The sequence below is a fragment of the Ovis aries genome, chromosome 15 (genome assembly GCF_016772045.2).
Source record: "Ovis aries strain OAR_USU_Benz2616 breed Rambouillet chromosome 15, ARS-UI_Ramb_v3.0, whole genome shotgun sequence".
NCBI lineage: Eukaryota > Metazoa > Chordata > Mammalia > Artiodactyla > Bovidae > Ovis > Ovis aries.
This window is the reverse complement of record NC_056068.1, coordinates 55,650,514-55,677,747: the sequence shown is the minus strand read 5'-3', so window position 1 is coordinate 55,677,747 and position 27,234 is coordinate 55,650,514. Positions and strand designations below refer to the sequence as shown.

Here is a 27,234-nt window from a genome sequence, read left to right as displayed (position 1 = left end):
GATCAAAATCCACCACATAAGATTCTAAAAAAAATTAATGAATGGAATTCTGGAAATAAATATAACTTAGAAGAGTATTTGAGGCCAGTTAGAAATTCTGGATATGATATTCTAAGAAATTTTTGTTGCTGACTCTTCTAGACTCAACCAGTTATACGAGTAGGTTAATTATGAAGACCAAGGAAGCTAATAGCTTGAACCTAATTTCCAGGGTAGAAGCTTGCTTAATTCTATTCCAACATCAGCTATATGCCAAACTCAAATAACATTTTCATAGATGAATGTAAAAATAGCAATAGACTATAAGCATCAATGAGAGTGTTCTGCCTAAAATCATTAGTACAATTTCATCAGGGTTTTATTAGTGGTCAGTCTTTCATTTGATAATCTGTATGTTAAGACCTCAAAGGCTTTGAGGGACATTTTAAAAAGTATTGCCTCATGTACTGATTCTATAGAGAGAAACAGACCCAGATATATGCAATGGTTTATTTACAGAGTTTGAATACACAAATCATTATCCCTTCATGTAACTTGTCTCTCTGAATTAAATGTATTACCTCTCAAACACAACATTCATGGACTTGAGCTTCATGATTTCTATATGTTTGACCACACTGAAAATCCATAGGATGATTTCACTTATGATTTATCAGCCTAACAAAACTGAACAGTATATTTATTTAGATTTCAAAAATATGTTGCATATGTAATAATCTGTTATTAGACGTCTTCCATGGCTTCCCTAGTTCTTCCTTTGGCTAAAATACATCTTACTTTTAATGATCAATAATCTGTCATTTCAGTAGTTCACTCAGAGCACAGACTACGTCTTGATGAATTCCCCAAACTGAACACAATATAGAACAGAAGAGGTGCTAAATACTGTAAAATTAATTACAGTAATTTGTAATATGAAAGATATAGGTAAGTAAACATACCATTATATGATAAAGATTATGATGGATTAACCACCTATCAAGTTGTGTCAAAAAAAAAAAAAATCCTCACAGATAAAGAGAACTTGAGAGAAACTTTGAAGGAAAGCAAAGGATCAGTTACACAAATTCGTACATAGGCTAGTTTTAAAAAATAACAGACTTAATTTAACCAATTTCTGGATTCAGACCAGCTTCAATTAGGGCCTGATTAATGCTCACAGATTACAGGACTATCCATCTCTTGGTTCTGCTTCTCAGTATGCTCCACAGATAGGCCTTTACAGCTCCAGGCTCTCACAGCATAACTGTTTCAGGTCTCAGTTCTAGCCTCATATCTTTCCTCAAACCCAAACAGTAAGCCCAGAATTCCTAACTAAAGTCCTAATATCCACTCTAATGGCACAGCATATCTAAATAAGTAAGACACTCTATGATCATGGATCAGTCAAACTCCCAGAGAAAAGGCTTTTATCTACAAATATTATGATTAGAATGTGGCAAGGGCATGTTTCTTCAAAGAAATTTGGCTGAGTGTCCACTGAGGGAAAAATGTACACTGTTGCAACTGTTATACAGAACCACATGGTCTTATGTTTTTAGTCTTAAAACCATTCACTGAGAAAAAAATCAATTTCTCCATATAAGGAAGATAAAATCCATTAAGGTACCATGAAAATATAGAAACATAGGATACCATTAATATCAATGAATTCTATAGTCATAGCTTCTTAAGAGTGTAAAAGTATCTTTGTCCCAGTTCCTAACCAGATGGTTAAATATGTCATTTCTCAGTGGTTATGCAAGTATAAATTTATGCCTAGATCCCATGCCTGCATGAAACAAAAAAACAGGAACATGAAGTACCCACATGGATTTCACCCTGAAATAGAACTGAATCAGGCTAGGCGAATCTGAGACCCCTGGAGGAATTCTGTAAACAGTCTAAGATTAGCCACTTCCTCCTCCTCCTACAATTAAATAAAATTTTCTCTTTAGTGGGAGAGAGAGAAAACTTCAATGTTGCCTTGGGGACACATTAGGCTTCTACATGAGGCTTAGTTTCCATCTATTTTAGATGCAAAAGGATATAAAGTCAGGAACCTAGAGAGCAGAGGTTAAGGCCAGAGTTTGTTAGACTTCCATGAGTTAAGAATGGTTGTCTGGCTATGGGCCCAGCTTACTGTTATGAGGTCTTGACTAGAAAAAAAGAGGAAAGATAAAATGGGTCTCCCTCAAATAGCAGGGTATCTATCATCCACACTGGCTAATACTATTAATTTATCATTAAAGTCTAACTATTCTATCCATGGGCAGCAAAAAGACCAAACCAGTGAATCCTAAAGGAAATCAACTCAGAATATTCATTGGGAGGATTGATGCTGAAGCTGAAGCTCCAATACTTTGTCACCTGATGTGAAGAGCAGACTCATTAAAAAGCCCCTGATGCTGGGAAAGATTGGGGGGGGGGGGGCAGAAGGAGAAGAGGGTAACAAAGAATGAGATGATTGGATGGCATTACCAGATCAATGGACATGAATTTGAGAAAACTCTGGGAGATAGTGAAGGACAGGGAAGCCTGGCATGTTGCAGTCCATGGAGTCATCAAGAGTCAGACACGGGTTAGTGACTGAACAACAACATTCATCCATTCTATCCATGTTCCACCACCTGACAACAAGAATCTTCTAATCTAGCTAAGCAGGTCATTTCTTATCATTATCCTACCCCAAACTGGAAATGTACATCTCTACCTTTGAGAAATCTTCCTTTTGCACCTGATAGAAAAGTCAAATCAAATGAGTGATAACCAATAAGAAATTCATTGGCCCAATAACTGAAATACTTGGAAGGAAGGCTGACTTCGGGCACAGTTTAGAGGCATAAACCTTATCATCAAACAGTAAGAAAGGGATTCATTTCCCAAGAGAAATCCAGAGTATTCATACTGAAAGAAAGAGGAATGTTTGCAGGACTGGCAAAAAACAAACCAGCAAACACAGGAATACGCAGCCACACAAGTGAATGCTTTTGAGACATCATATTCTGCGGTCAGTCTTCGTCCCTGCATCCGCTGAGGATCTCTTCCTTTCTTTTAAAAAAGTCTGCCCCACTTTAAAATGTCTTTCATTTTCTACTCTCTTTGGGCCATATTGATCTATTCTTCTGAAGGTCCAGAACACATATCCTCAATCATTGATTTTTCCTTTGACATACACTATAATCAATAGTTACCTCACTTTTCCCTTCAATAACCACTCTCAACTTTAAAGCGGCTGCATGTGCTGCTGAGGGTTAAATTCTAAGTTACACTGCACAGAAGATAGAAATCCCTTCCCCTTAAGAAGTGGTGTAATACAGTGTGTCCGCTTTTCAGGACAGCTTAGCAAAATGTAGTTAATTCATTATGAGACTGAGGTACAACATGAAAGTTCTAATTTGACTTTCCAAAACGATCCTAAATTATTTCCTGTTCTCTAACACCTGACCACTTATATTGGGAGAGGGAAGAACACTGCTACCCCTTCTTACCTAACTGGACCTGGGAGGTGAAAGGGTGTGCTCATTGCCATCATTTTGATAGCTCCATATCTGTGAAGGTCCTCAGCAGTACTGAGGCTGGAGTCACGCATGAGATACAGATGTTCCAACAGGTAGGGCTGAGTAAGATGGCATAAGGTGTAGAGAATGCAGGAATTTGACATCTGTGGAGGATGAATATCTAGTGTGGATGAGGATTAAAACAGTGGCCAAGTCCAGATCTGGGAAGGGTACATCTCAGAAACACTAGGGGAAGACTAATACAGATAAAGAGATATTATGCCATAGAAGCACAGACTGTAAGCCCAGGAAGAGATTCTTCTCTAGCGTAACTTCCAGTAAACTAAAGACTAAAATTAAACTTACGTGGACACATCCACACAGTGACTGTACTGCAAAATTCTCATGCAGACTCTCCTTTTCCTTAGTTTTCTTCTCCTTCTTTGTAGCCATCTATCAAGATCCTAATACTGATCACATTCAGGGTGAGACAAGGACAAGAGCCGAAGACTGAAGGGACAGCTTGAGCTAATTCATGAATAATAAAGAATGAGGCAAGGGATGCAGTGATGTCTAGAATGTCAAGAAGAATAGAATTGATACCAGCCCAGGCAGTACACACACACACATATACACAGATATTACTTCTTGTGTATCAAATTACATTTACACATGGTACATTGTATATTGCATATATTTTTATATATATATATATAGTACAATATATTGCCACATATATATATATATATATATATATACACACACACACATGGCTACTCAGTAAGTGTTAATGTAATGAATGTCTTCTCTAATAGTCAACTAAAAGAAGATACCATGTTTTAATCTCCTTTTAATTAATTCCTATCCTTGTATTATACAATTTTTACATTTTAGTAGGTCACACATTATATTGTTGATCCATAAATAAACAATTCATTCCCTGGAGCTTCCAAAAATTCCACCTATTCTTTCTATTCATCATTTCTCTGTGATGAAATAAATGGTCACTTTCAATTCAAATGTAAGACAGTTTGCATATGTATTTTATGGAGCTAACAAGATGCTACTTTCTAAAAACTAATTAATTTTATTTTTATTTTTCTAAAAACTTTTTTAAAGAATCCATATGATAAGGACATCAGATAAATTGAGAAAAGCTTCATTTGACTTTCAAGACAAAGCCAGAAGAAAAAATGACCACGCTCTCTACGATTACTCTATAGTATTTCATTTGAAATTTTGAAATACGTAGCATTTTGGATGTAGAAGTTAGGTAACTTCCAAAATCCACACTCTGGTTTCCACTACAGAACTGATCTCTTCTTTATGTCCTTCTGTTTCAAGACTTGTCTCCATTGTGGCCTTGGAAATGGAACGTGCATTCTGAAATTTGACTGGCTGGAGCCAAGTAGTCAGTGGAAAGGAATAAAAATAAAGCACTGAATTATGCTTATCTACCAAGGAATCAGATAAGAATTTTGGAGCAAACAATGGCAGAGTAGATAAAGGGGGAAGATAATTTCTTCAGTGTTAATGAACAATAAACCAACAATGATGAGATCAAGATTCTTGTATTACTAGAAATGTTTAGATGAATATTCCCATATCTTTGTCTTTTTGAAATTAGTCATAAATCACTCTCAAGGGAATCTGATCTAAAAGGCATGTAAAAGGCATGTAGTTGCAAGAATTAAGTAGGGAACTCACAGTGATATAGGTAGAATATTTTGTAGAATATTTTGTGGTTTTTCAGATTCACTATCCTTAGTTATCATAGCAATTAATGAATGGCCCAGCAATTTTTCGTTTGAGAAGCCACAGGGAGTAAATAAGTAGGCAAAACACTGAAAATGGGAAATGGGGAGACATCACATATTTATTAAACACTTATTGTAAGTCCCTCTCTGCACAAGGTATTTTTTCATACATTTTCTCAATCCCATAGACAAGTCTGTAAAGTGGATATCCCACTGAGAACAGGAAGAAAATTATTAAGTAACTTGTACAAGTTCTGAAATCTACTGTGTCTCTGAATCATAGTCAGAGCTTCCTATGATGAAGCCCATGTCGTGCCTCTTATTCATCATGAGCCCTTGGAATTAGAAGACACTTGCAGTTTTGACAATGTAAATTATACAACAGTATAGACTGACCTCTGTATCCAATTCTTTGTGTGATCTTAGACAAGCTACACATGCTGTCTTGGTCCCACTCTCATATTTTCACCTAAGAGAAGATTACAGATCTATCTCTACCCATTGACAAGTACAATTCAGTCAAGCTAATCCAGATAATGCCTGAGTATCACTAGTATCTCAGCTTCCTTATGGAACACATCATTCAACATTAAGAGAAGACATCCCATTTCTAGAAGCTAGATCACCTCAATTTATTTTAAATTTACTGAAGTACAGTTGATTATCAATATTATATGTTTCCAGTGTACAACATAATCATTCACAGTTTATAAATATTATACTTTTATAGTTATTATAAAACACTGGCTAATATTCCCTGTACTGTACAAATATGCTTATAGCTTATTAATTTTATACACAGTAGTTTGTACCTCTTAATTCCCTATCATGTCCCTCCCTTTCTGCTCTCCCCACTGGTAACCACTAGTTTGTTCTCTATCTCCATGAATCTGTTCCTTTTTTGTTATATTCATTAGTTTATGGGCTTCTCTGGTGCTCAGATGGTAAAGAATCCACCTGCAGTGTGGGAGAGCTGGGTTCAATCCCTGGGTTGGGAAGATCCCCTGGAGGAGGGCAAGGCAACCCACTCCAGTATTCTTGCCTGGATAATCCCCATGGACAGAGGAGCCTGGCAGGCTACAGTCCATGGGGTCGCAAAGAGTCTGACACAACTGAGTGACTAAGCACATTAGTTTCTGTTTTAGACTCCACAAACAGTATTTGTCTTTCTCTGTATGACTTATGTCACTAAGCATAATATTACTCTGTTGATCTATCCATGTTGCAAAAGCTAGACAATCTCCTGCCTACTTTGACCTAGACTGCCCTCTGCCTACTTTCATCTAGAGTGGGAGCAAAAGACAAGTTTAATAACTAACACAGAAAAAAGCTTGTTTCCCTTTCCCAGTCTCATTTTAAGTGAAGTATTATAAAATTCCCAGCTTCTCCTGATGATATCCTGAGAAGAGAACGCTGTTTAATGGCAATGCAACTATGTAAATGCTAAAACTAACATGGCCTCACTGAACCCAAGACATTTGACTCCACAAAAAGCACTGAGCATCACTGTCATCATGGGGCTGTGTGTGCCTATGTCCAACTTTTTGCAACCCCATGGACTGTGGCCCGCCAGGCTCCTCTGTCCACAGGATTCTCCAAGTAAGAATACTGAAGTGGTGCCATACCCTCCTCCAGGAGATCTTCCCAACCCAGAGGTCAAACCCAGGTCTCCCGCATTGCAGGCAGATTCTTTATCATCTGACCCACCAAGGAAGCCCATTGTCATGGGCCATCAACATCCAAACAACCAGCAGAAACCAAGATTCTGATGCAGCCAATACATTTTTTTTCTTGCTTTGTTTTCTTTCCAGTGCCTCACAAACTTTCCTCTAAAAATGTTTCTCATGTTAGAAAAGCAAATGCCCACAAACATCTCTAGGTTAACAGGAATTTTCTTTGAAATCTAACATTTTATTATACAAATTAATCTAGGTATTTATTCACTTCCTACCAAATTTTCCTTTTTAGTATTAAAATTTCATAAGATTACTTTTCAAGTAAAATAAATGCTCCTGAAATGTGTGATGTTAATTCTCTGTACAGTCATATATCCCTGTGGAAAACTGTACCTAAATTGAGAAGCTCAGCTCTCACTGCACAGATTCTACAATTTGTCTCATATGGATTACAATCCCCAGAACATGGTCAGTCATTGTATTGTGGAACACCATGATAGTATATAACCTACCTTGTTACCTTGCATAATGTACTTAACAACATTTCCTAAATATTTACTGTATCTGCTTAGTTGCTTGGTCATGTCCGACTCTTTGTGACCTCATGGACTGTAGCCCCACCAGGCTTCTCTGTCCATGGGGGATTCTCCAGGCAAGAATACTGGGGTGGGTTGCCATGCCCTCCTCCAGGGGATATTTCCAACCCAGGGATCAAAGCCTGCTATCCCTCATTGTAAGCGGATTCTTTACCATCTGAGCCAGCAGAGAAGCCCAGATACTTACTAGTTATAGGCTAACTGCTAAGCATTGTGCTAAATGCTTTTTTGGTATTATTTCATATACTATTCTTAACTACTCTGTGAAATAGAGATTTTTTTACAGGCTTCGGCTTCCCTGTTGGCTCACCTGGTTAAGAATCTGCCTACAATGTGGGAGACCTGGTTTCAATCCCTGGGTTGGGAAGATCCCCTGGAGAAGGGAACGGCTATTCACTCCAGTATCCTGGCCTAGAGAATTCCATCGACTGTACAGTCCATGGAGACACAAAGAATTGGATACAACTGACCAACTTGCACTCTCATTTTTAACTATTCTGTGAAATAGAGATTTTTTTTTTTACACCCTTATATGAGGAAACAGAAACACACAGAGATTCACTGAAATTTTCTTAAGTCCTATAACTAAGAAATATCAGAGTAATCTCTGGACTCTAGCTTGATTCTAGGGTCTAAAGCGACTGCCTCTCTATTGCTTTATATGATGAATAACAATTTTACTTTATATAGGGTACCAGATTATCTGCTAAGTTCCATTTCTAGGTAGACAACTCCCATATCAAGAAGTTGTTTTTCCATTTAAATGTATAGTTAAAAAATTTACAAAAATAAATGCTAGCAACTTTTGGACTTACTTACAAGAAGTAGAAAATAAAACTAATGAATCTAAGATTATCATTATGGTTTGTATTTTCTACTCATAAACTGAAGCAAGAACTTTCTGCACAGAATTTTCAGGTAACATGAACAAGTATATTTGAGTTTTGAGAACTCAAATTACAGACCAAGAAAAAGCAAAGAACAAGCAAACGCAAAGAACAAAGCACAAAGAAAAGTGAAGAACAAGCAAAAAGTTCAAATTTCAGAATGTGTAAGACACAAATATGGGAAACAAGAGAGTAGAATTCATTGGTCATCTAAGAACAGGCAAAATGCCACTATCAATAATAGCATCCACCACAGATGACTCAAGGGATAACAATGGTTTCTCCAATGCCCTTGGTTTAAATGATAAGTACCCCTGAGTCAGGGAGCACCATGAGTTTAGAAAAGGCACAAGAGTAAGGGTGAGAACATAGCCGCAGGAACATCGGAGATCAGAAGCCAATGGAGAGTTTCTCCACCATGCAAATTTATATTAAGCAATAAATATTCCAAATTTATGATGACTTGCAGGACTTTGTAGACCTTATTATTATTTAACAAAGACCCTTATTATTTTTTAACCAAATGCTTATGAAAAAAAAAAATCAAAGAATCTTTGAAAAGAGGTCCAAGTCCCTTGTTTTTCAAATGAGGAAACAAGTTCAAAGTGGCCTTCCCTTGACAAATCTATGCATTGCCTACTCTCAGGCATTGGGTCCTGTGTGGGGTTCATTCCACCCCAGTGCAAGGGTTTTGGCAGTGATTTAATCAGAAACCAGTTAGGGCACAGTTTTGGGTTGGAGATGTAGCACTGCATACTTTTCCTGTTTACTAAGTGATTTTCTGTGTAGCGCCAGAGTTGGAGGAGAGGTGAAAGTTTGGGCATATCAGCATAAGTAGCATGTGTTTGGAGTTGACAGCAGCCATGTCTCACTTTTCATGCTTAAACATCAGTATGTTCTATGATTTTTTTTTTCCTGAAAACTTACCTTAGAGCCTATTTCAATTTGAGTCAATGAGTCTATGAGATATAAAATATCTTCCTAACAAATCTCTGTGTTTCAACAGATCTTGATACATAAAAATATTCTATTGTGTAATTATCTTCCTGTTGATTTCCATACTTTTGCTATTGTTAGTTTTTAATACATGGCCCTTTCTCTTCTCTCTTATTGTTAGCTTTTTGATGCCCACAGACATTTTGATGCCTACAGCCATCATTATTTTTCCTTTCTTTCCTTTCTGCTAACTCCAACCTTTAAATAGATGTTTGTTGAGTGCCCCTTTGTCTTCCCTGAAATATCCTCTTTCTTGAAAGGTTGTAAAAATGATTTCTTCTTCTCGAAAGTAAAACATAATGCAGCTCATAAAAGTGCCAGTTGCAGTTTTACCTGGATATGGTAAATGGCCATTGATGTGTGCATATTGGCTATTTCTGCATATGGAAGAGTTTTGTTGGAAATAAGGTTAGGTATTTGGAGGGCTGGGGAGAACAAAGACTGCAAAAACAGTGCTAAAGATGACTATCCTCAACATCCTGAACAAGTGTCTTGAGTATCTAGTGTTTTCATGTGGGCCTCTATGCTAGGGCCCCAGCATGAAGATGAGATTGGAATAGAGGGTTGTGAAAATGCTGTGAGAGTCAAATGGAGACTTGAAAATTCTCAAATATTAAGAAACCTATATCTAGCCAAGGACTCTGGCACAATTTAGCTCCCTCTATGTCTATTTTCATGTAAGCTTTTTCTCATTTTTCTTCAGTATATGAAAACAATTATACTCCTGATATGCATTCATATGTAACTGTTTTATCATTGTAAAAGTAATACATGATTAATCAAGGCAGTTTGGAAAGCATACAACAAAAAAAATCCCCTTTACTGGGGATCCTAACCCTCAGGACTAACAGATTTTACTAATTTGGTATGTTTTTCTTGTATTTTTTGCTCAAATCTCATATAATTATAAATATCTACACAAAACTTGTATAAAACATCTGCATATAATTTTATCACCTCATTTAATGTTATGTCTTGAGCATTTTCCATTACCAACAGCATTTTCTTCATTACTTATTTATGAGTCTCTAACATTCCTTCTTGGGAGATATGTTATAGTTTAATTGTTTAATGAATCCAGCATTGTTGGACTCTTAGTTCTCATTATCTCTATTAAAAGCAACACTACAATGAGGGTTTTTGCTCCATTATTTCTGTGTATGTCCCTGATTTTACCTGAAACAAATTCTTAGAAGTTGCATTTCTAAATCAAAGCTATATATGATTTGAAATCCATCTGAAAAATAATGCCAAATTTCTTGCCAGAATAGTTTACTCCTGGACCTCTATCCTCCTGCTTATATCTCTAAGAATAGTGATTTTCAATTGTGTCTCTACCTTTACACATGCAAATACACCCATATATGCAGACTTAATTAATTCACAGTGTACATCTGTACCCCACTACTTTATCTCCTGCTTTAAAAAAACAGAAAGAGCATCGGAGTTAAAGTGAGATTGATTAACTGTAAGAAAATCTTGAATCTATTGTAAAGAGATAATACTCGCAAGCTGCAGTACCTAAGTACATTTTCTGTAATTGGCCATAAATTATTAGGTAGCATGTGCGACTCCATACCTCAGATATGAACACACCCATTACTTTAGAGAGAGTTTCCTGTCAGTTGCTTTCCAGAAACAGTTTTATGAATAAAGATTAAGGCTATGTATCATTATGTCAACCTGAGAACATTACCATAAATATTTCACCACAAGTCTTAATTTAGAAAGATAAAATAAAGTGCTAGGTAAGCCAAGGTACTGAGACTTATTCCAAAAAATTGATGCCAAAAATTTTTTCGTGTGGTATCAGGAAGACAAGACACCAGAAATCATTTGAGGAGAGATATCTCTATATCAGCAACTATCTTTATCTCTATTCACTTTAGTGAATTCCACCAATTATTATGCACTGATGCAATGGCCACATAAGCACTCCTTGTATGTTATTAGAAAAGTCATTTTGGAAAAAAAAAAAAAAAAAAAAAAACCTTTTATTTTGTACTGGAGTTTAGCCAATTAACAAACGTGTGAGAGTTTCAAGTGAACAGCAAAGGGACTCAGCCATACATATGCATGTATCCATCCCTCCTCAAACCCCTCTCCCATCCAGACTGCCACATAACATTGAACAGAGTCCCCTGTGCTGTACACTAGGTGCTTATTGCTTATGCATTTTAAATATAGCAGTGTGTACATGCCCATCCCAAAGTCCCTAAATATCCTTTTCCCCTATCTGCCCCTGCCCCAACCCCTGGCAACCATAAACTCTTTCAGTTTCAAAATCTGTGAGCCTGCTTCTGTTTTCTAAGTAAGTTCATTTGCATCACTCCTTTTGTGAATTAAGTCAGACAGAGAAGAGGAAATATCATGTCATCCCTTATATGTGGAATCTAGAAAGGCCACTTTTTAAATCATTATTTTGAATTATAATAGATGTACTCAATTCCTAGCAGAATATTTTCAGCAAGCATGTAACAAAATGATGGTTGTTGGGGTTATTTCCTTTTACAGCATCACATTAGCATTAACTTTTCATTTTACCAGGGCGGCCAAAGTACACATATTATATGAACCTAGATTGCTCTTCTTGAGACAGAACGAACTGAAGGTCCCTAGGCAGAGCCATTAGGAGATCAGTTATATTAAAACATTATACAAAGGAAGTGAAGATTTCTATCAGTTGGTCCATCTTTGTAAAGTCATATTAGGAACAAGTATTGCAGGTCCTTCTGTCCACAGAGCTTTCTGTTGGTCCCTTTTGAGGGAAGAGAAGTACAACATGTCTCTTACCTTGTAGAAATTTATTCTCTATTTGACAAAATTACATTGAATTTTGACAAAATTACATTAAATTGCATCCATTTAAATGCAAGATTAAATGCAAAAAGTAAACATTTTACATTGAAATCAGTGCCATAGAAGTGGGTATAATGAACCTCCAATATACAGAAAATGATATATTTTATATAAAAGATGAGAAGAGGACTTTTTAGAAGGATGTGTGAGGGTGATGTGTAGGTGTAAGAAAAATAGGAAGACACTTTGGCAAGTATATAAATGGATCAACAGCCATTAAACAAAAGTTGCTGACAAAAGAGTTCTGCTGCTGCTGCTGCTGCTACTGCTGCTGCTGCTGCTAAGTCGCTTCAGTCGTGTCCGACTCTGTGCGACCCCATAGACAGCAGCCCACCAGGCTCCCCCATCCCTGGGATTCTCCAGGCAAGAACACTGGAGTGGGTTGCCATTGCCTTCTCCAATGCATGAAAGTGAAAAGTGAAAGTGAAGTTGCTCAGTCGTGTCCGACTTTTGGCGACCCCATGGACTGCAGCCTACCAGGCTCCTTCGTCCATGGGATTTTCCAAGCAAGAGTACTGGAGTACTCAATGTTTTACCTGGATCTAATGTTTCCATGTGGGCCTCTATGCTAGGGCCCCAGCATGAAGATGAGATTGGAATAGAGGGTTGTGGAAATGCTGTGAGAGTCAAATGGAGACTTGAAAATCATTATGATCAGAAATTATCTGGAAAAAAAAATGCCATAATATAGTGATCACTGAAAGGGGCCTTTGCCAATAAACCTCTCCTTGCCATTGACAAAACATTGGTTCTCAACCTTTGGTATATAGAATCATAATATGAGAAGGTTCTAAAATCTAGATTTCTGTATTATAACCACAGACTGTACATGTAATGGGTCTGGGATGGGATCCAAGAATACTCACATATTACAAGATTCTAATGTGAGTGCTCTGTGGGCTACACTTTGGCTTTAAGAACTACCTCTCTAAAAGCACTGTCCTCCCGGTTCATAGGTTCCTGCCCTGAATGACACTGGCAGGAAGAGACAGTAACCTGTTTCAATCATACATATGGATTTTTTCATAACCAGATTTAGAGAGCACGATTTAGAGCAGACATTGGGCCTTCCAAGTACATTTCTCACACAGACTGGCAGAGAGTTGGACACAGAGCAGACATTTAATAAAAACGAACAGTTGGTGATGTTTGTATAACTATAATTAGTCATGTGGCAGCTGGTCATAGTTCTAAGCATCTCAAAAAAGTTAGTACCTCTAATTACTTCTAACTGAACAAAACTCTTTTTGTAGAGTGGCCTGTCTTCTACTCTTTGATCAGAGATAGTCTTCTGGGCTGACATTAGTTGGGTGCTCATCCTCATACCCCAAGGTCAGAGAACACATAACCTATTCTTTGGATTCCCTTAGTAGTCATGTTCTTAATTTTTTGAGACAGAGATTTCATCTACAGAGTGGTTGTAATTTTTCTCTAACATGTATGCCTATGTATGTGATTATGTGGTTTGATGGGGATACTGTGTAATACTTATCATGGGTTCATGTTTACTCCTCTGATTACTACTGAATGGTGCAATGCTCTTGAAACTAAAGCATTTGTTTGAGATCATATGACACCTGAAAATCTGTTTTTTAAGGAAAGCACAATAATTAATTGTTTTATGTCTCAGTGGAGTAGATTTATTTTCATTTGGTATCAGGGAGACATGATACTAAGAAATCTTTGAAGGAAGATGACTACTTTAGTGTGAAATGCAATAGATGAGAAATCATGAGACCCAGCTTCTCATCTTCATCTTTGGTATTAAGTAGCAGTATGACTCTTTCATGCATTGGAGAAGGCAATGGCAACCCACTGCAGTGTTCTTGCCTGGAGAATCCCAGGGACGGGGGAGTCTGGTGGGTTGCCGTCTATGGGGTCGCACAGAGTTGGACACGACTGAAGCGACTTAGCAGCAGCAGCAGCAGTATGACTAAATAAGATAATTTTAAGTTAATCCTCAGCTACAAACAAAAGAAAGCAGAAAGGATGTTTGTTGCCTCAAAATGTTACTGTAAATGCACAATACACCAGCACCTTGTTAAGACATCTAAATTCTTTAAAAATAAAAATTTAGAGAAGAAAGCAAGTCTCTTATGGAAATAACTCAAAGGCAATTTTTTTAAAGTATAGCAATTATTGCAGATTCTAGTATTTAATGATAGTTGGTCAAAAGTTAGTATTAGTTTACCAGAAATCATTAGAATTGAATAAGCTTCCTAATTTAGACATGAAAAAATGATTTAAAATGATTAATACTATTAAAAGATTCTGTGCTTCACCAAACATATAGAACACATTTGAAATGTGATGTTTGTATAATGTACTAATTATTTTAAACCAGCATGCTAACAGTTAATTTCTGTAGGCCAAGTAGTCATTCCTAGCTTAACAAGTTACTTGTCATTATTTTTTCTTGCAAAGATACCAGCTCAACCATTCTTAATTGAAAAACTATATTTGAAATATGACAGGTGATTATAATACTATTTAATCTCTCCATTCTTCTGAACAGTATGGGAAGAATAAAATGAGATTAGAAGTGTCTGGAAAGCAATTAACAGCAAATGTTGTTTTTCAATTTTTCATTATGATCATAGCAGCAATAGTGGTACTTATACTTGTAGTAGCATAGTGGCAATAACATGTGGAATTGGAAAAAGCCTGGATTTAAGTCTTTGGTTTGCCACTTACTAAAATTTCACTGTTAGATATGCAGTTTCTTTATTTGTAAAATGGGAATAATAAAATGATTTCATCTACAGAGTGGTTGTAAAGTTCAAATGTAAAAGAGCTCTGAAAATTATGAAGTTCATTGCATATGCTGACACTCACTGCTATAACTTACATATAAATTACACTTTATCTTTATCTATTTTTATATTACTGGCTTTACCAAGCTTAATGTTGTGTATTGGAAATGTTCTACATCTGTTTTTTTTTCAATTTTTTATTTTTTAAAATCTTTAATTCTTACATGTGTTCCCAAACATGAGCCCCCCTCCCACCTCCCTCCCCATAACATCTCTGTGGGTCATCCCCATGCACCAGCCCCAAGCATGCTGTATCCTGCGTCCTATTAAGCTTTTTTATAATTATCAGTGGCCTTCAAGATCAACTAATCTATTCTAGATACCGTATAGATTAGGAAAATCATTCAGAAGAGATGTTAAAACCTTGTCTAAGGTGGCATACTTTGAGGTGACTTAGTGGGACCCTATCTTGATTTTTTATTAGAGTTCTCATTGTTTCATTAGTTACATAACGTATTCTTTAAATCTTCAAAGCAAATCTTGCAGGATGTTGGAAATGTTCTGTCAAAGTGTTTTGAGTCTAATAAACATGCACAGTTCTAGATTAAATAAAATTAACAAACTTCTTCAAAGTTGAATCACATACATTCTTGAATATATTAGACTGCACTGTATGAAACTCCAGAAAAAAGTTTTACTATCTATTATGGCCAAAATCTTTAGACCACTGAAATATATTTTATGCTATTGGCCTTTAAGTGAACTACAGATCACTTTGATCAAAATGTTACTTTATCACACTGGAAGTTACATGACTACCAGTGAGACATACCTGGTTTTGGTAAGGAATGATAGATGAACAAAATGATCTTCAACTCTTCAGAATTAGCACTGTATACTTAGCACCACTGTAAAGTATTTGTATCAGTACTTATGTGAATTATATAAGCATTGTTTCAATATCCAGCCCATTGGTCCAGGATGTTTACTGGTTTGCTTTCACACAATTGAGATAACTGACACAACTTTTTTTCAATAATATACGATTTTATGTTAAGAGGTTATTATCTAATTGTACTGAGGTACTTAAATTCTAAAGGAATGTCGTGTCTGCATCATGCAACAACAGGTTAATTTGAAACTAGAAAAACAGTTCATGAAAAATAGAAATAGTAAGAGTCCCTGAGGAGCTGGCAAAAAAGCAAACATTCGGAAGCATCAAGGATATAGAAAACAGATGTAAAGACAGAGCAGTAAGTCAGTCTAGAGAACTAGACATCCACACAGGCAGACACTAGAGACAAGGGGAGAAGACATCCTTTAAAATTGCATCCGGGTTTGCTACAGTCTGCAGTAGTCATGTCTTCTTCCTGCTATATTATAATAACCACAACATGAACAAATGATCTGCTTCCTAAACTGCAGGTCTTTAACTATCAAGTAGAGCCAATCACCAAAAAGTCACAATAATCCAAGACACAATTAGGTTTAAATAAGTTTTTATAAACTATAGATGCATAACAGATTATTACAGAAAATTAAAGATGTGTAATTTTATAAACATCTAAAATCAGTGGTAACCACTCTTTGCATTTATGTACATATAATTTGTTCCTTATTGTTCATGTTGGCACATATGTCAAATGTGAACCACTGTTCTCACAGCGGGAAATGACCCATTACCCCACTACACATTTCTTAAGGTGTCGGAAATATCTGTTGATTGACTAGTAGTGTAATATGGAAATAATATTACCTAACTCTCCATAGGGCTGAACATGAGAAATTAAATATGTAAATACATACATTTGTGTGTGTATAGTGTAGCAATGTAGTGTTGCTCAGTCATGTCCGACTCTTTGCAACCCCATGGACTGTGACCCGCCAGACTCCTCTGTCCATGGGGATTCTCCAGGCAAGAATACTGGAGTGGACTGCCATTCCCTTCTCCAGAATGTGTGTGTGTGTGTGTGTGTATGTGTGTGTATACATGTATGTATGTACATATGTGTGTATATATATATTACATTAGTATGTTATAAATAAACTTTACATGTTTTATAAATAAATATAACCATTATAGGTATAAAAGAAAGCACTGCTTGAATACACAGGAAATGATATATCTGTGCTTGTCATTAACACCACAGTAAGGATGATGACCAAGATGACCATAATGATGAAATGCTCACCGGCTCACAAATCATTTAAAGTGCATTCTGGAGTCCAGAAATTTATATTTTCATTACTGATTACTAATTAAATCCATTTCTGGAACACAATAAAGCATGTTCCCCTATGTGACTTTCTTTAAACTTAACATCCAACTTGTGTTAAGAAGGAAAAAACACTAGAGACAGAAAACAGACTAAGAATTCTTACACTTCCCTTTGTCTCTGCCACCTCCCCAACACACACACACACACACACACACACACACACACACACACATACACTGTCTCTCTCTCTCTGTCTTACTATATGTATATGACTTTTGTCCAATTAAATTACTTCTCTGAAATTTGGATTCTCCTAGTGAACAGAGTTTAAGATAAACCAACTCTACCTAATAGATGTCTTGTGAGAACTATTTAAATTCTGTAGGTATGTGTTATCTTCAAGGTATTTTTTTTTAAGTAAAAAGTATAAATACTGCTTTTGCAGACAATGGAATGTATTTCTTTTTAGACAAATCCATTACAATCTTCTTCAGCATTACTGGTCGGGGCATAGACTTGGATTACTATGATGTTGAATGGTTTGCCTTAGAAACAAACAGACCATTCTGTCGTTTTTGAGATTGCATCCAAGTACCGCATTTCAGACTCCTTTGTTGACTATGATGGCTACTCCATTTCTTCCAAGGGACTCTTGCTCAAAATAGTAGATATAATCGTCATCTGAATTAAATTCACCCATTCCAGTCCATTTTAGTTTGCTGATTCCTAAAAAGTTGACATTCACTCTTGCCATCTCCTGTTTGACCACTTCTAATTTGTCTTGATTCAAGGACCTAACATTCCAAGTTCCTATGCAATATTGCTCTTTACAGCATTGGACCTTTCTTCTATCACCAGTCATATCCACAACTGGGTGTTGTTTTTGCTTTGGCTCCATCTCGTCATTCTTTCTGGAGTTATTTCTCCACTGATCTCCAGTAGCATATTGGGTACCTACTGACCTGGGGAGTTCATCTCTAAGTGTCATATCTTTTTGCTTTTTCATACTGTTCATGGGATTCCCAAGGCAAGAATACTGAAGTGGTTTGCCATTCCCTTCTCTAGTGGACCACATTTTGTCAGACGTTTGCCTTTGACTGTGTGGATCTTAACAAACTATGGAAAATTCTTAAAGAGATGGGAATACCAGGCCACCTGAAATGCCTCTTGAGAAACCTGTAAGCAGGTCAGGAAGCAACAGTTATAACTGGACATGGAACAACAGACTGGTTCCAAATAGGGAAAGGAGTATGTCAAGGCTGTATATTGTCACCCTGTTTATTTAACTTCTATGCAGAGTACATCATGAGAAACTCTGGGCTGGATGAAGCACAAACTGGAATCAAGATTGCTGGTAGAAATATCAATAACCTCAGATATGCAGATGACATCACCCTTATGCTAGAAAGCAAAGAAGAACTAAAGAGCCTCTTGATGAAAATGAAAAAGGAGAGTGAAAAAAGTTGGCTTAAAACTCACCATTCAGAAAACTAATCATGGCATCTGGTCCCATCACTTCATGGCAAATAGATGGGGAAACAGTGTAAACAGTGACAGACTTTATTTTGGGGAGCTCCAAAATCACTGCAGATGGTGACTACAGTCACGAAATTAAAAGATGCCCTTGGAAGAAAAGTTATGACCATCCTACACAGCATATTGAAAAGCAGAGACATTACTTTGCCAACACAGGTCCATCTAGTCAAAGCTGTGGTTTTTCTAGTGGTCATGTATGGATGAGAGAGTTGCACTCTAAAGAAAGCTGAGCGCCAAAGAATTGATGCTTTTGAACTGTGGTGTTGGAGAATACTCTTGAGAGTCCCTTGGACACGGCAAGGAAATCCAACTAGTCAATCCTAATGGAAATCAGTACTGAGTGTTCATTGGAAAGACTGATGCTGAAGCTGAAACTCCAATTTTTTGGTCACCTGATGAGAAGAACTGACTCATTTGAAAAGACACTGATGCTGTGAAAGATTGAAGGCAGGAGGAGAAGGGGACAACAGAGATGGCTGGATGGCATCACCGACTCAATGGACATGAGTTTAAGAAAACTCTGGGACTTGGTGATGAACAGGGAGGCCTGGTGCGCTGCAGTCCATGGGGTCACAAAGAGTCAGACTGACTGAGCGACTGAACTGTCGGATCTGACTGACTGACAAAATCTAGGAACTACCATTCATCTCCTACTTTATTCTCCCATGCTAGGAGTATGCACATATGCATACTGAAAACACATTGTTGGCCTTCCCTGCTGGCTCAGTGGTAAAGTATCCACCTCCCAATGCAGTAGACTCAGGTTCAGTCCCTGGTCTGGGAAGATCCCACACGCTGTGGAGCATCTAAGCCCATGTGCCACAACTATTGAGCCTGTGCTTTGGAGCCTAGGAACTGCAACTGCTGAGCTCAGGCTCCAGAACGACTGAAGTTCGTGTGCCTGGAGCCCACGCTCTGCAGGGAAAGAAGCCACAGTGAGAAACCCACAACACAACTAGAGAGAGTCCTCCTCTCGCCCCAGCCAGATCCAGCACAGCCAACAATAAATAAATAAAGGTACCAAAAAGAAAAAACAATGCACTCTGTCATACCATTGAGATTAAAAGGACACATTTCTTCTCTACTTCTATTATCACCTTATTTTTATTTTCATATAGACATCTAAGCATTAACTCTCATGAATATTCAATCAATATATATTGAATGAAAGGATACAACCTGACTCTATTAGAAATAGGATAAAAAGATTTAGCATACAAAACAGATTCTAGAATGCTCAATGCTCCATAAAAATTTCAAATAACAAATTCCAGGTACTTTTTATTATCAGGCAACAAATGTGTAATAATTTCCACATATTTTGGCTGTTAAAATATATGTATAATCTGATTTCAGTAAATATTACCTATAACATAAAATTCATTAAAAGATAAACTATACTGTTCTGTGCTTAGTCACATACCACTCTTCTCGAACCCATGGACCACAGCCTGCCAGGCTTCTCTGTCCATGAGATTGTCCTGGCAAGAACAGTGGAGTAGGTTGCCAGGCCCTCCTCTAGGGGATCCTCCCAACCCAGGGATCGAACCCAGGTCTGAACCACCAGATCTGAGCCACCAGGGAAGCCCAGGAATACTGGAGTGGGTAGCCTATCCCTTCTGCAGGGTATCTTTCTGACCCAGGAACTGAACGGGGGTCTCCTGCATTGCAGGCAGATTTTTTACCAGCTGCTCTACCACGGAAGCCCAAACTATATGGTACTAATTGACAATTCACTGAATCATATTTATTGTATGTGACAGACAATTGTTGTATGTGATTCACAGACACAAAAACAACAACTGTGAAATGGCAATTACCTTTAAGAAACAATCTAATAGGAAAGGAGCCATGAGCATATGTATTTATAAAAATAATTAGAATGTGAAAATTTTAACACAATGAATAAACATTTTGTAGAAGTTTAGCAACAGGAAAATTTCCTTTATATAGAGAGTTAATCATAGGTATTTGGGGATACAACAGTATTTTATCTCAGTGAGATCTTAATAGAGGCAGAGGGAAAGAATTATTGGAAATTATTTTGAAAGAATAATATGCACACTGATTTAAAGTGAAAAACATTCTTGTTGCGTATGTGTAGGTTGTATAAGGCTGGAAAAGTTTTGGAAGAAAACAGATTTAGATCATAGAGCACTAGATTTATAACTGAAGTCACAAAGAATTACAGAAATTGTAAACAAAGGTGAAAATAGGTCAGACTTGTACTTATGAAGGACTATGTGACTGTCTTCTTAAATTGAAGAAATTAGGGAACCACTATGCCACTCAGGAATGACCTAAATCAAATACCTTCTGATGATACAGTGGAAGTGACTAATAGATTCAAAGGATTAGATCTGATAAAGTGCCTAAAATATGGATGGAGTTTCATAACATTGTACAGGAGGTGGTGATCAAACCCATCCCCAAGAAAAAGAAATGCAAAAAGGCAAAATGGTTATCTGAGGAGGCCTTACAATTAGCTGAGAAAAGAAGAGAAGCAAAAAGCAAAGGAGAAAAGGCAAGATATGCCCATCTGACTGCACAGTTCCAAAGAATACCAAGGAGAGATAAGAAGGCCTTCTTAAGTGATCAATGCAAAGAAACAGAGGAAAACAATAGAATGGGAAAGACTAGAGATCTCAAGAAAATCAGAGACACCAAGCTAATATTTCATGAAAAGATGGACAAAAAAAAAAAAAAGATAGAAATGGTATGGACCTAACAGAAGCAGAAGATATTAAGAAGAGGTGGAAAGAATACAGAGAAGAATTATACAAAAAAGATCTTAATGACTCAGATAACCAGATGATGTGATCACTCACCTAGAGCCAGACATCCTGGATTGTGAAGCAAAGTGAGCCTTTAGGAAACATTACTATGAATAAAGCTAGTGGAGGTGATGGAATCCCAGTTGAGCTATTTCAGATCCTAAAAGATGATGCTGTGAAAGTGCTGCACTTAATATGCCAGCAAATTTGGAAAATGCAGCAGTGGCCACAGGATTGGAAAAGGTCAGTTTTCATTCCAATCCCAAAGAAAGGATATGCCAAAGAATGTTCAAACTACCACACGAGTGCACTCATTTCACATGCTAGCAGAGTAATGCTCACAATTCTCCAAGCTAGGCTTCAACAATGCATAAACAGAGAACTTCCAGATGTTCAAGCTGGATTTAGAAAAGGCAGAGGAACCAGAGATCAAATTGCCAACATCCGTTGGATCATATTAAAAAGCAAGAGAATTCCAGAAAAGCATCTGCTTCTGCTTCATTGACTATGCTAAAGCCTTTGACTGTGTGGATCACAAAAAACTGTGGGAAATTCTTCAAGAGATGGAAATACCAGACCACCTTATCTGCCTCTTGTGGAACCTGTATGCTGCTCAAGATGCAACAGTTAGAACTGGACATGGAACTGAACAGTTAGAACTGGATAGTTGGTTCAAAATTAGGAAAGGAGTATTTCAAGGCTGTATATTGTTACCCTGCTTATTTAACTTATATACAGAGTACATCATGTGAAATGTCTGGCTGGATGAAGCACAAGCTGGAATCAAGATTGCCAAGAGAAATATAACCCTAGATATGCAGATGACACCACTCTTTATGACAGAAAGGGAAGAGAAACTAAAGAGCTTCTTGATGAAGGTGAAAGAGGAGAGTGAAAAAGTTGGCTTAAAACTCAACATTAAAAAAATTAAGATCATGGCATCTAGTCCCATCACTTCATGACAAATAGATGGGGAAACAATGGAAACACTGACAGCCTTTATTTTCTTGGGCTCCAAAATAAGCACAGATGATGAATGCAGCCATGAAATTAAAAAACACTTGCTCCTTGGAAGAAAAGCTATGACCAACCCAGACAACATGTTAAAAAACAGAGACATTACTTTGCCAACAAAGGTCCTTATAGTCAAAGCTTTGGTATTTCCAGTAGTCATGCATGAATGTGAGAGTTGGAACTTAAAGAAGGCTGAGCATCAAAGAACTGATGCTTCTGAAATGTGGTGCTGGAGAAGACTCTTGAGAGTCCCTTGGACAGCAATGAGAACAATCCAGTCAATCCTAAAGGAAATCAACCCTGAATATTCTTTGGAAGGACTGATGCTGCAACTGAAGCTCCAATACTCTGGCCACCTGATGGGAAAAGCCAACCCATTAGAAAAGATCCTGATGCTGGGAAAGATCAAAGGCAAGAGGAGAAGGGGACGACAGAGGATGAGATGGTTGCATGGCATCACCAGCTCAGTGGAGATGAGTTTGAGCAAGCTCCAGGAGATGGTGAAGGGCAGGGAAGCCTGGCGAGCTGCAGTCCATGGGGTGGCAAAGAGTCAGACACGACTGAGCAACCAAACAACAACAAATGTGACTGTCAATATGCAAGAGGCTTGTTAAGGAGAACCTGGAGGTGAGATCAGTTAGAAATCTACACAGGTGCATGCACTAGGCGGAATGAAGAGGGCCAATCTTTCAGTCCCTTAGGTATGCAGGCAGGGAGTCACATCAAGAACCTTTTATTGCCAGGCACCCTATTGAGTATTAGGGCTACAGTGGTCGTCGAAGAGGTAGAGAAGACAAATATTATTAATAAACTAATATGCATACAACTAAACACAAACTTTATACTGCAATATATGCTAAGCAGTTATTGACTAAAAGGGAGAAAAGGATATAAGAAGGAGGAGGAGCTTTTAGGAAGTTTTGCTTAGTTGTTTTGAATCTGAGGCACTGCCAGGATATCAATGAGGAAGTGTCTTCCAGGCTCTGGGTTTACACTTAAGCTATAGATGTACAGCTCAACTGTATGAAGACAACTGTTCAATCCAAGACGTGCTATGACAGAGATGAAATGAGATAAAATTCCTTTCAAAGAAAATGATTGAACTGGCAAATGCTTTGTTTATAAATTTTCTCTTCCTGTCTAAGTTTCCTGTATAAAGCTGCATTTACTTATAAAGAACTGATTTTTCAGTTCAATGAAACCTTTTTGAGGTTCAATGCTCAAAAAGATTCTCAATTTAAGAAAAAAAAACAATAACATGGGGACCTCTTTTCTTACAATGGAAAGAAAATTTACAAAAGATTGTTATATCTCCTGACTGTAGAACTGTCTATAGTATAATAAAACAAGTCTCAGAAGACAAAGAATCTATCAACAAAAAAATCAGCAATTGGCTTGGAGTCACATAAAGCTTCTTTTTAAACATCTCAAAATAAATAAAGATGCCAAATTCTCTTGGAATAATCTTCTGGTTACAAAATGGAATTTATTATTTCTGCAAATATTTTTCACTGGACAAAGATTAGTGTCCAGTAACAATCAGAGTGATGAAGGCTTTGCTTAACTTTTACATTCATATTACACTGTCATTTTTATGAGTAAAGATAAAGAACTGAATCATAATAGTTTTCCTTTAGAATAACATTTAAGTATTATTTATTATACAATTTTTTTCTACAAAGAACAGTTTATTATCAACATCTCACAGCTGTTCATCCAAATGAAACCCTCAGAAATTTTTGATGAATGCAAACTATTAGCATCTAGCATTATTTACTCAAAAATTGCAAAGCAAGAAGGAAAACTGAAATTCTGGATAGTAATACCCAAAGATATCAAAAAGAAATTTTTCACATTAAATTCTATTAACAATGTCAGCTTACACAGAATCCAAATAAAATAACAAAACCAAAATGAATACTATCTTGTTCTTAAAGAGAGGCAAAGCATATATTGTCTTTGATATAATTATGTAAAAGGAAACAAAAATAAAAAAGAAGAATGAAAGATGGCAGGACTTTTTTTTTTTTGCAGTTTATAGATAAATCCCCTGATTTCCTCAGTCATCCCAAACAAAACTAAGCCATAATAGACTTGAGTGTTCAGACAAACAAAATCTACTTCACCATTAACATTTTTTAGTTCATTGAATTTGTTTTCTGACATTTTACTCTATTGGCAAACCCTCTATTCTTTTCTATAAAAAGCATTCATTTATTTCAGGAAAAAATAAGAAACTAAAATTGACATCAGTTACACCACTGCAAAGTAAATGACATCAAGATTTAATTTTTACACATCTGGCATTTAAAAAGTACACAGGTAAGTTAAGATACTCAAAAATATCAATCTAAAGTTTAGCTTACCAACAGGGACAGAATTGTAGTGCTGAAGTTCCCATTGACTAGAATCACCAGAAAGTTCAGTCAAGCAGGTTAAAGTAAACTCTGAGCTGGAAACATGCTCATGTCTGAATCCTTCAGGAGAAAGATTATCCAATTCAAACTTCACAGCTGACATTGCAAAATTCTTATACAGCTACATAAATCAAAGTTTAAACTTTGATTCAGATAGTTCAAACTACTGAATTTTTAAAAATCACAGGAGGGGAAAAATCACTGTTTTATAATCAGCAACAACCTCAGGCTTTCTAGCAATTGTTTTCACTTGGAAATCTAAGATAAAACACGCAGAGCTGACTTTCTACGAAGTTTTCTGTATTCACTCCCTTCCTAAGCAATTGACGTCAATAGGATGGATGGATTTTAGAGCTGTTTTTCTTGAAGATAATCTTGCTGCCTTTAAATGATAGCAGTGCTAACCCCATCTCAGAGAGGCTGCAACAGAAAGTAAAATGAGCTAAGTGAAGATACAGGCAAGGCTGCAGAGAGATGCTTTTAGTAACTTGGTATTAGGTCTCCGCATATCTGTACACAAAAGATCAGCTGGGTGGGGCTAAGTACTGTCAGAGAATGCAACTTTATTCCACTGGGCAGCACATCAGAGGAATGTTTTAATTTGGAAGGAAGTTAATTCTAAATTATATTTCCTCGGTCAGAATTGTGAGACTGTAGTCTTCATGCTTACTGAAACATGCTTGTGATAGTGGAGATTAAATTGTGAGTTAAACTAAAAAGTTCTGCACAACGAAAAATACAATCAACAAAATGAAAAGGCAAACTATGGAATGGAAGAAAACATTTGTAAACCATGTAACTGAAAGTGTGTAACATCTGAAATATACAAAGAATTCATACAGTTTGGCAGCAAAAGAATCCAGTTAAAGAACTGGCAAACAACCTGCATGTCTTCCCAAGAAAACATACAAATGGCCAACAAGTAAGCGAAAGGTGTTCAATGTTGCTAACAAGGGCAAATAAAACCACAATGAGATACCACTTCACATTCATTAGAATGGCTATTATCAAAGAAACAAAAACACAAGAAATAACATGCAGGCAGGATACAGAGAAAAAAAAAAGAACAACAACACTGTGTACTGTTGGGGGAACATTAATTAGTACAGCTACTATGGACAACACTCTGCTGCTGCTGCTGCTGCTGCTGCTGCTGCTAAGTCGCTTCAATCGTGTCCGACTCTGTGTGACCCCATAGACGGCAGCCCACCAGGTTCCCCCGTCCCTGGGATTCTCCAGGCAAGAACACTGGAGTGGGTTGCCATTGCCTTCTCCAATGCATGAAAGTGAAAAGTGAAAGTGCAGTCTCTCAGTCGTGTCTGACTTTTCGCAACCCCATGGACTGCAGCCTACCAGGCTCCTCCATCCATGGGATTTTCCAGGCAAGAGCACTGGAGTGGGGTGCCATTGTTTTCTCTGGAACAACACTGTGGAGGTTCTTCAAAAGATTAAAAAAATAGAAGAAAAAATAAATATTATTTGGTAATTCCACTTCTGGTTGTATAAAACAAAATGAAATCACTATTTTGAAGAGATATTCCACCTCCTTGTTCACAATAGGCAAAAATGAAAGCTATATAAATGTCCACTGATGGATAAATGGATAAAGGCAATATAATATATGTACAATGGAATATTACTTAACCATTTATTTCTTCATTTAAGTGAGTATGTATTGACCCTGTAATAGGTATCAACTTATATACAAAAATGCCAAGGAAGGCTCACTGGAAAGAATGGGGGCTGGATCTGGTCTCAGTGGGAAAGAGAGATACGATTCACTAGCAATCTTAATTATGACCATGGTATTAGGTTTGGGCATAGATGTGCTATACATGAGGAATGGCAATTTTACTTTCTGTGTTCAGCACTCTGAGAAGGTAAATATATATAACAGGCTCACAAATCCACTGCTGTTATAGTATAAAAAGAATTCTGGAGAAAAAGTAACAAGTCTTACTCATCATTAATTATTGTAACTGAACAAACAAAGAAAACTGGCTCTCTGCTCTACATGCTTTTATAAACTACTGTTCATAGCCATGGAATCATCATCATTTCAACAGAAAGGGCAACAAGAAATTATGCTAGGCAAACCTAGGCTACCACAGTTCTATAACAGGAATGAACAATCTGACTGAAATGGCTAATATGACCAAGTTTCTCTGTTAATTATATGACACTTTGCTTGGATAAGATGGTCAAAGCATAACCAAATTATCAATTTAAAAAACAAAATACACAGTTTCCATACGATCTTGATATTCCATT

At 37.0% G+C, this 27,234-nt stretch overlaps 1 protein-coding gene across 1 annotated transcript in view; it reads right to left on the bottom strand.

Annotated features, from left to right (window-relative positions):
• Positions 1 to 25,445, bottom strand: part of ANO3 (anoctamin 3) — a 455,605-nt gene extending 430,160 nt beyond the window's left edge. The window contains exon 1 of the mRNA XM_027979573.3: positions 24,913 to 25,445. Within this exon, the coding sequence (XP_027835374.2) occupies positions 24,913 to 25,066 (154 nt within the window). The 5' untranslated portion in view covers positions 25,067 to 25,445. The remainder of the gene's footprint in view (positions 1 to 24,912) is intronic.
• Between the last annotated feature and the right edge of the window lie 1,789 nt (positions 25,446 to 27,234).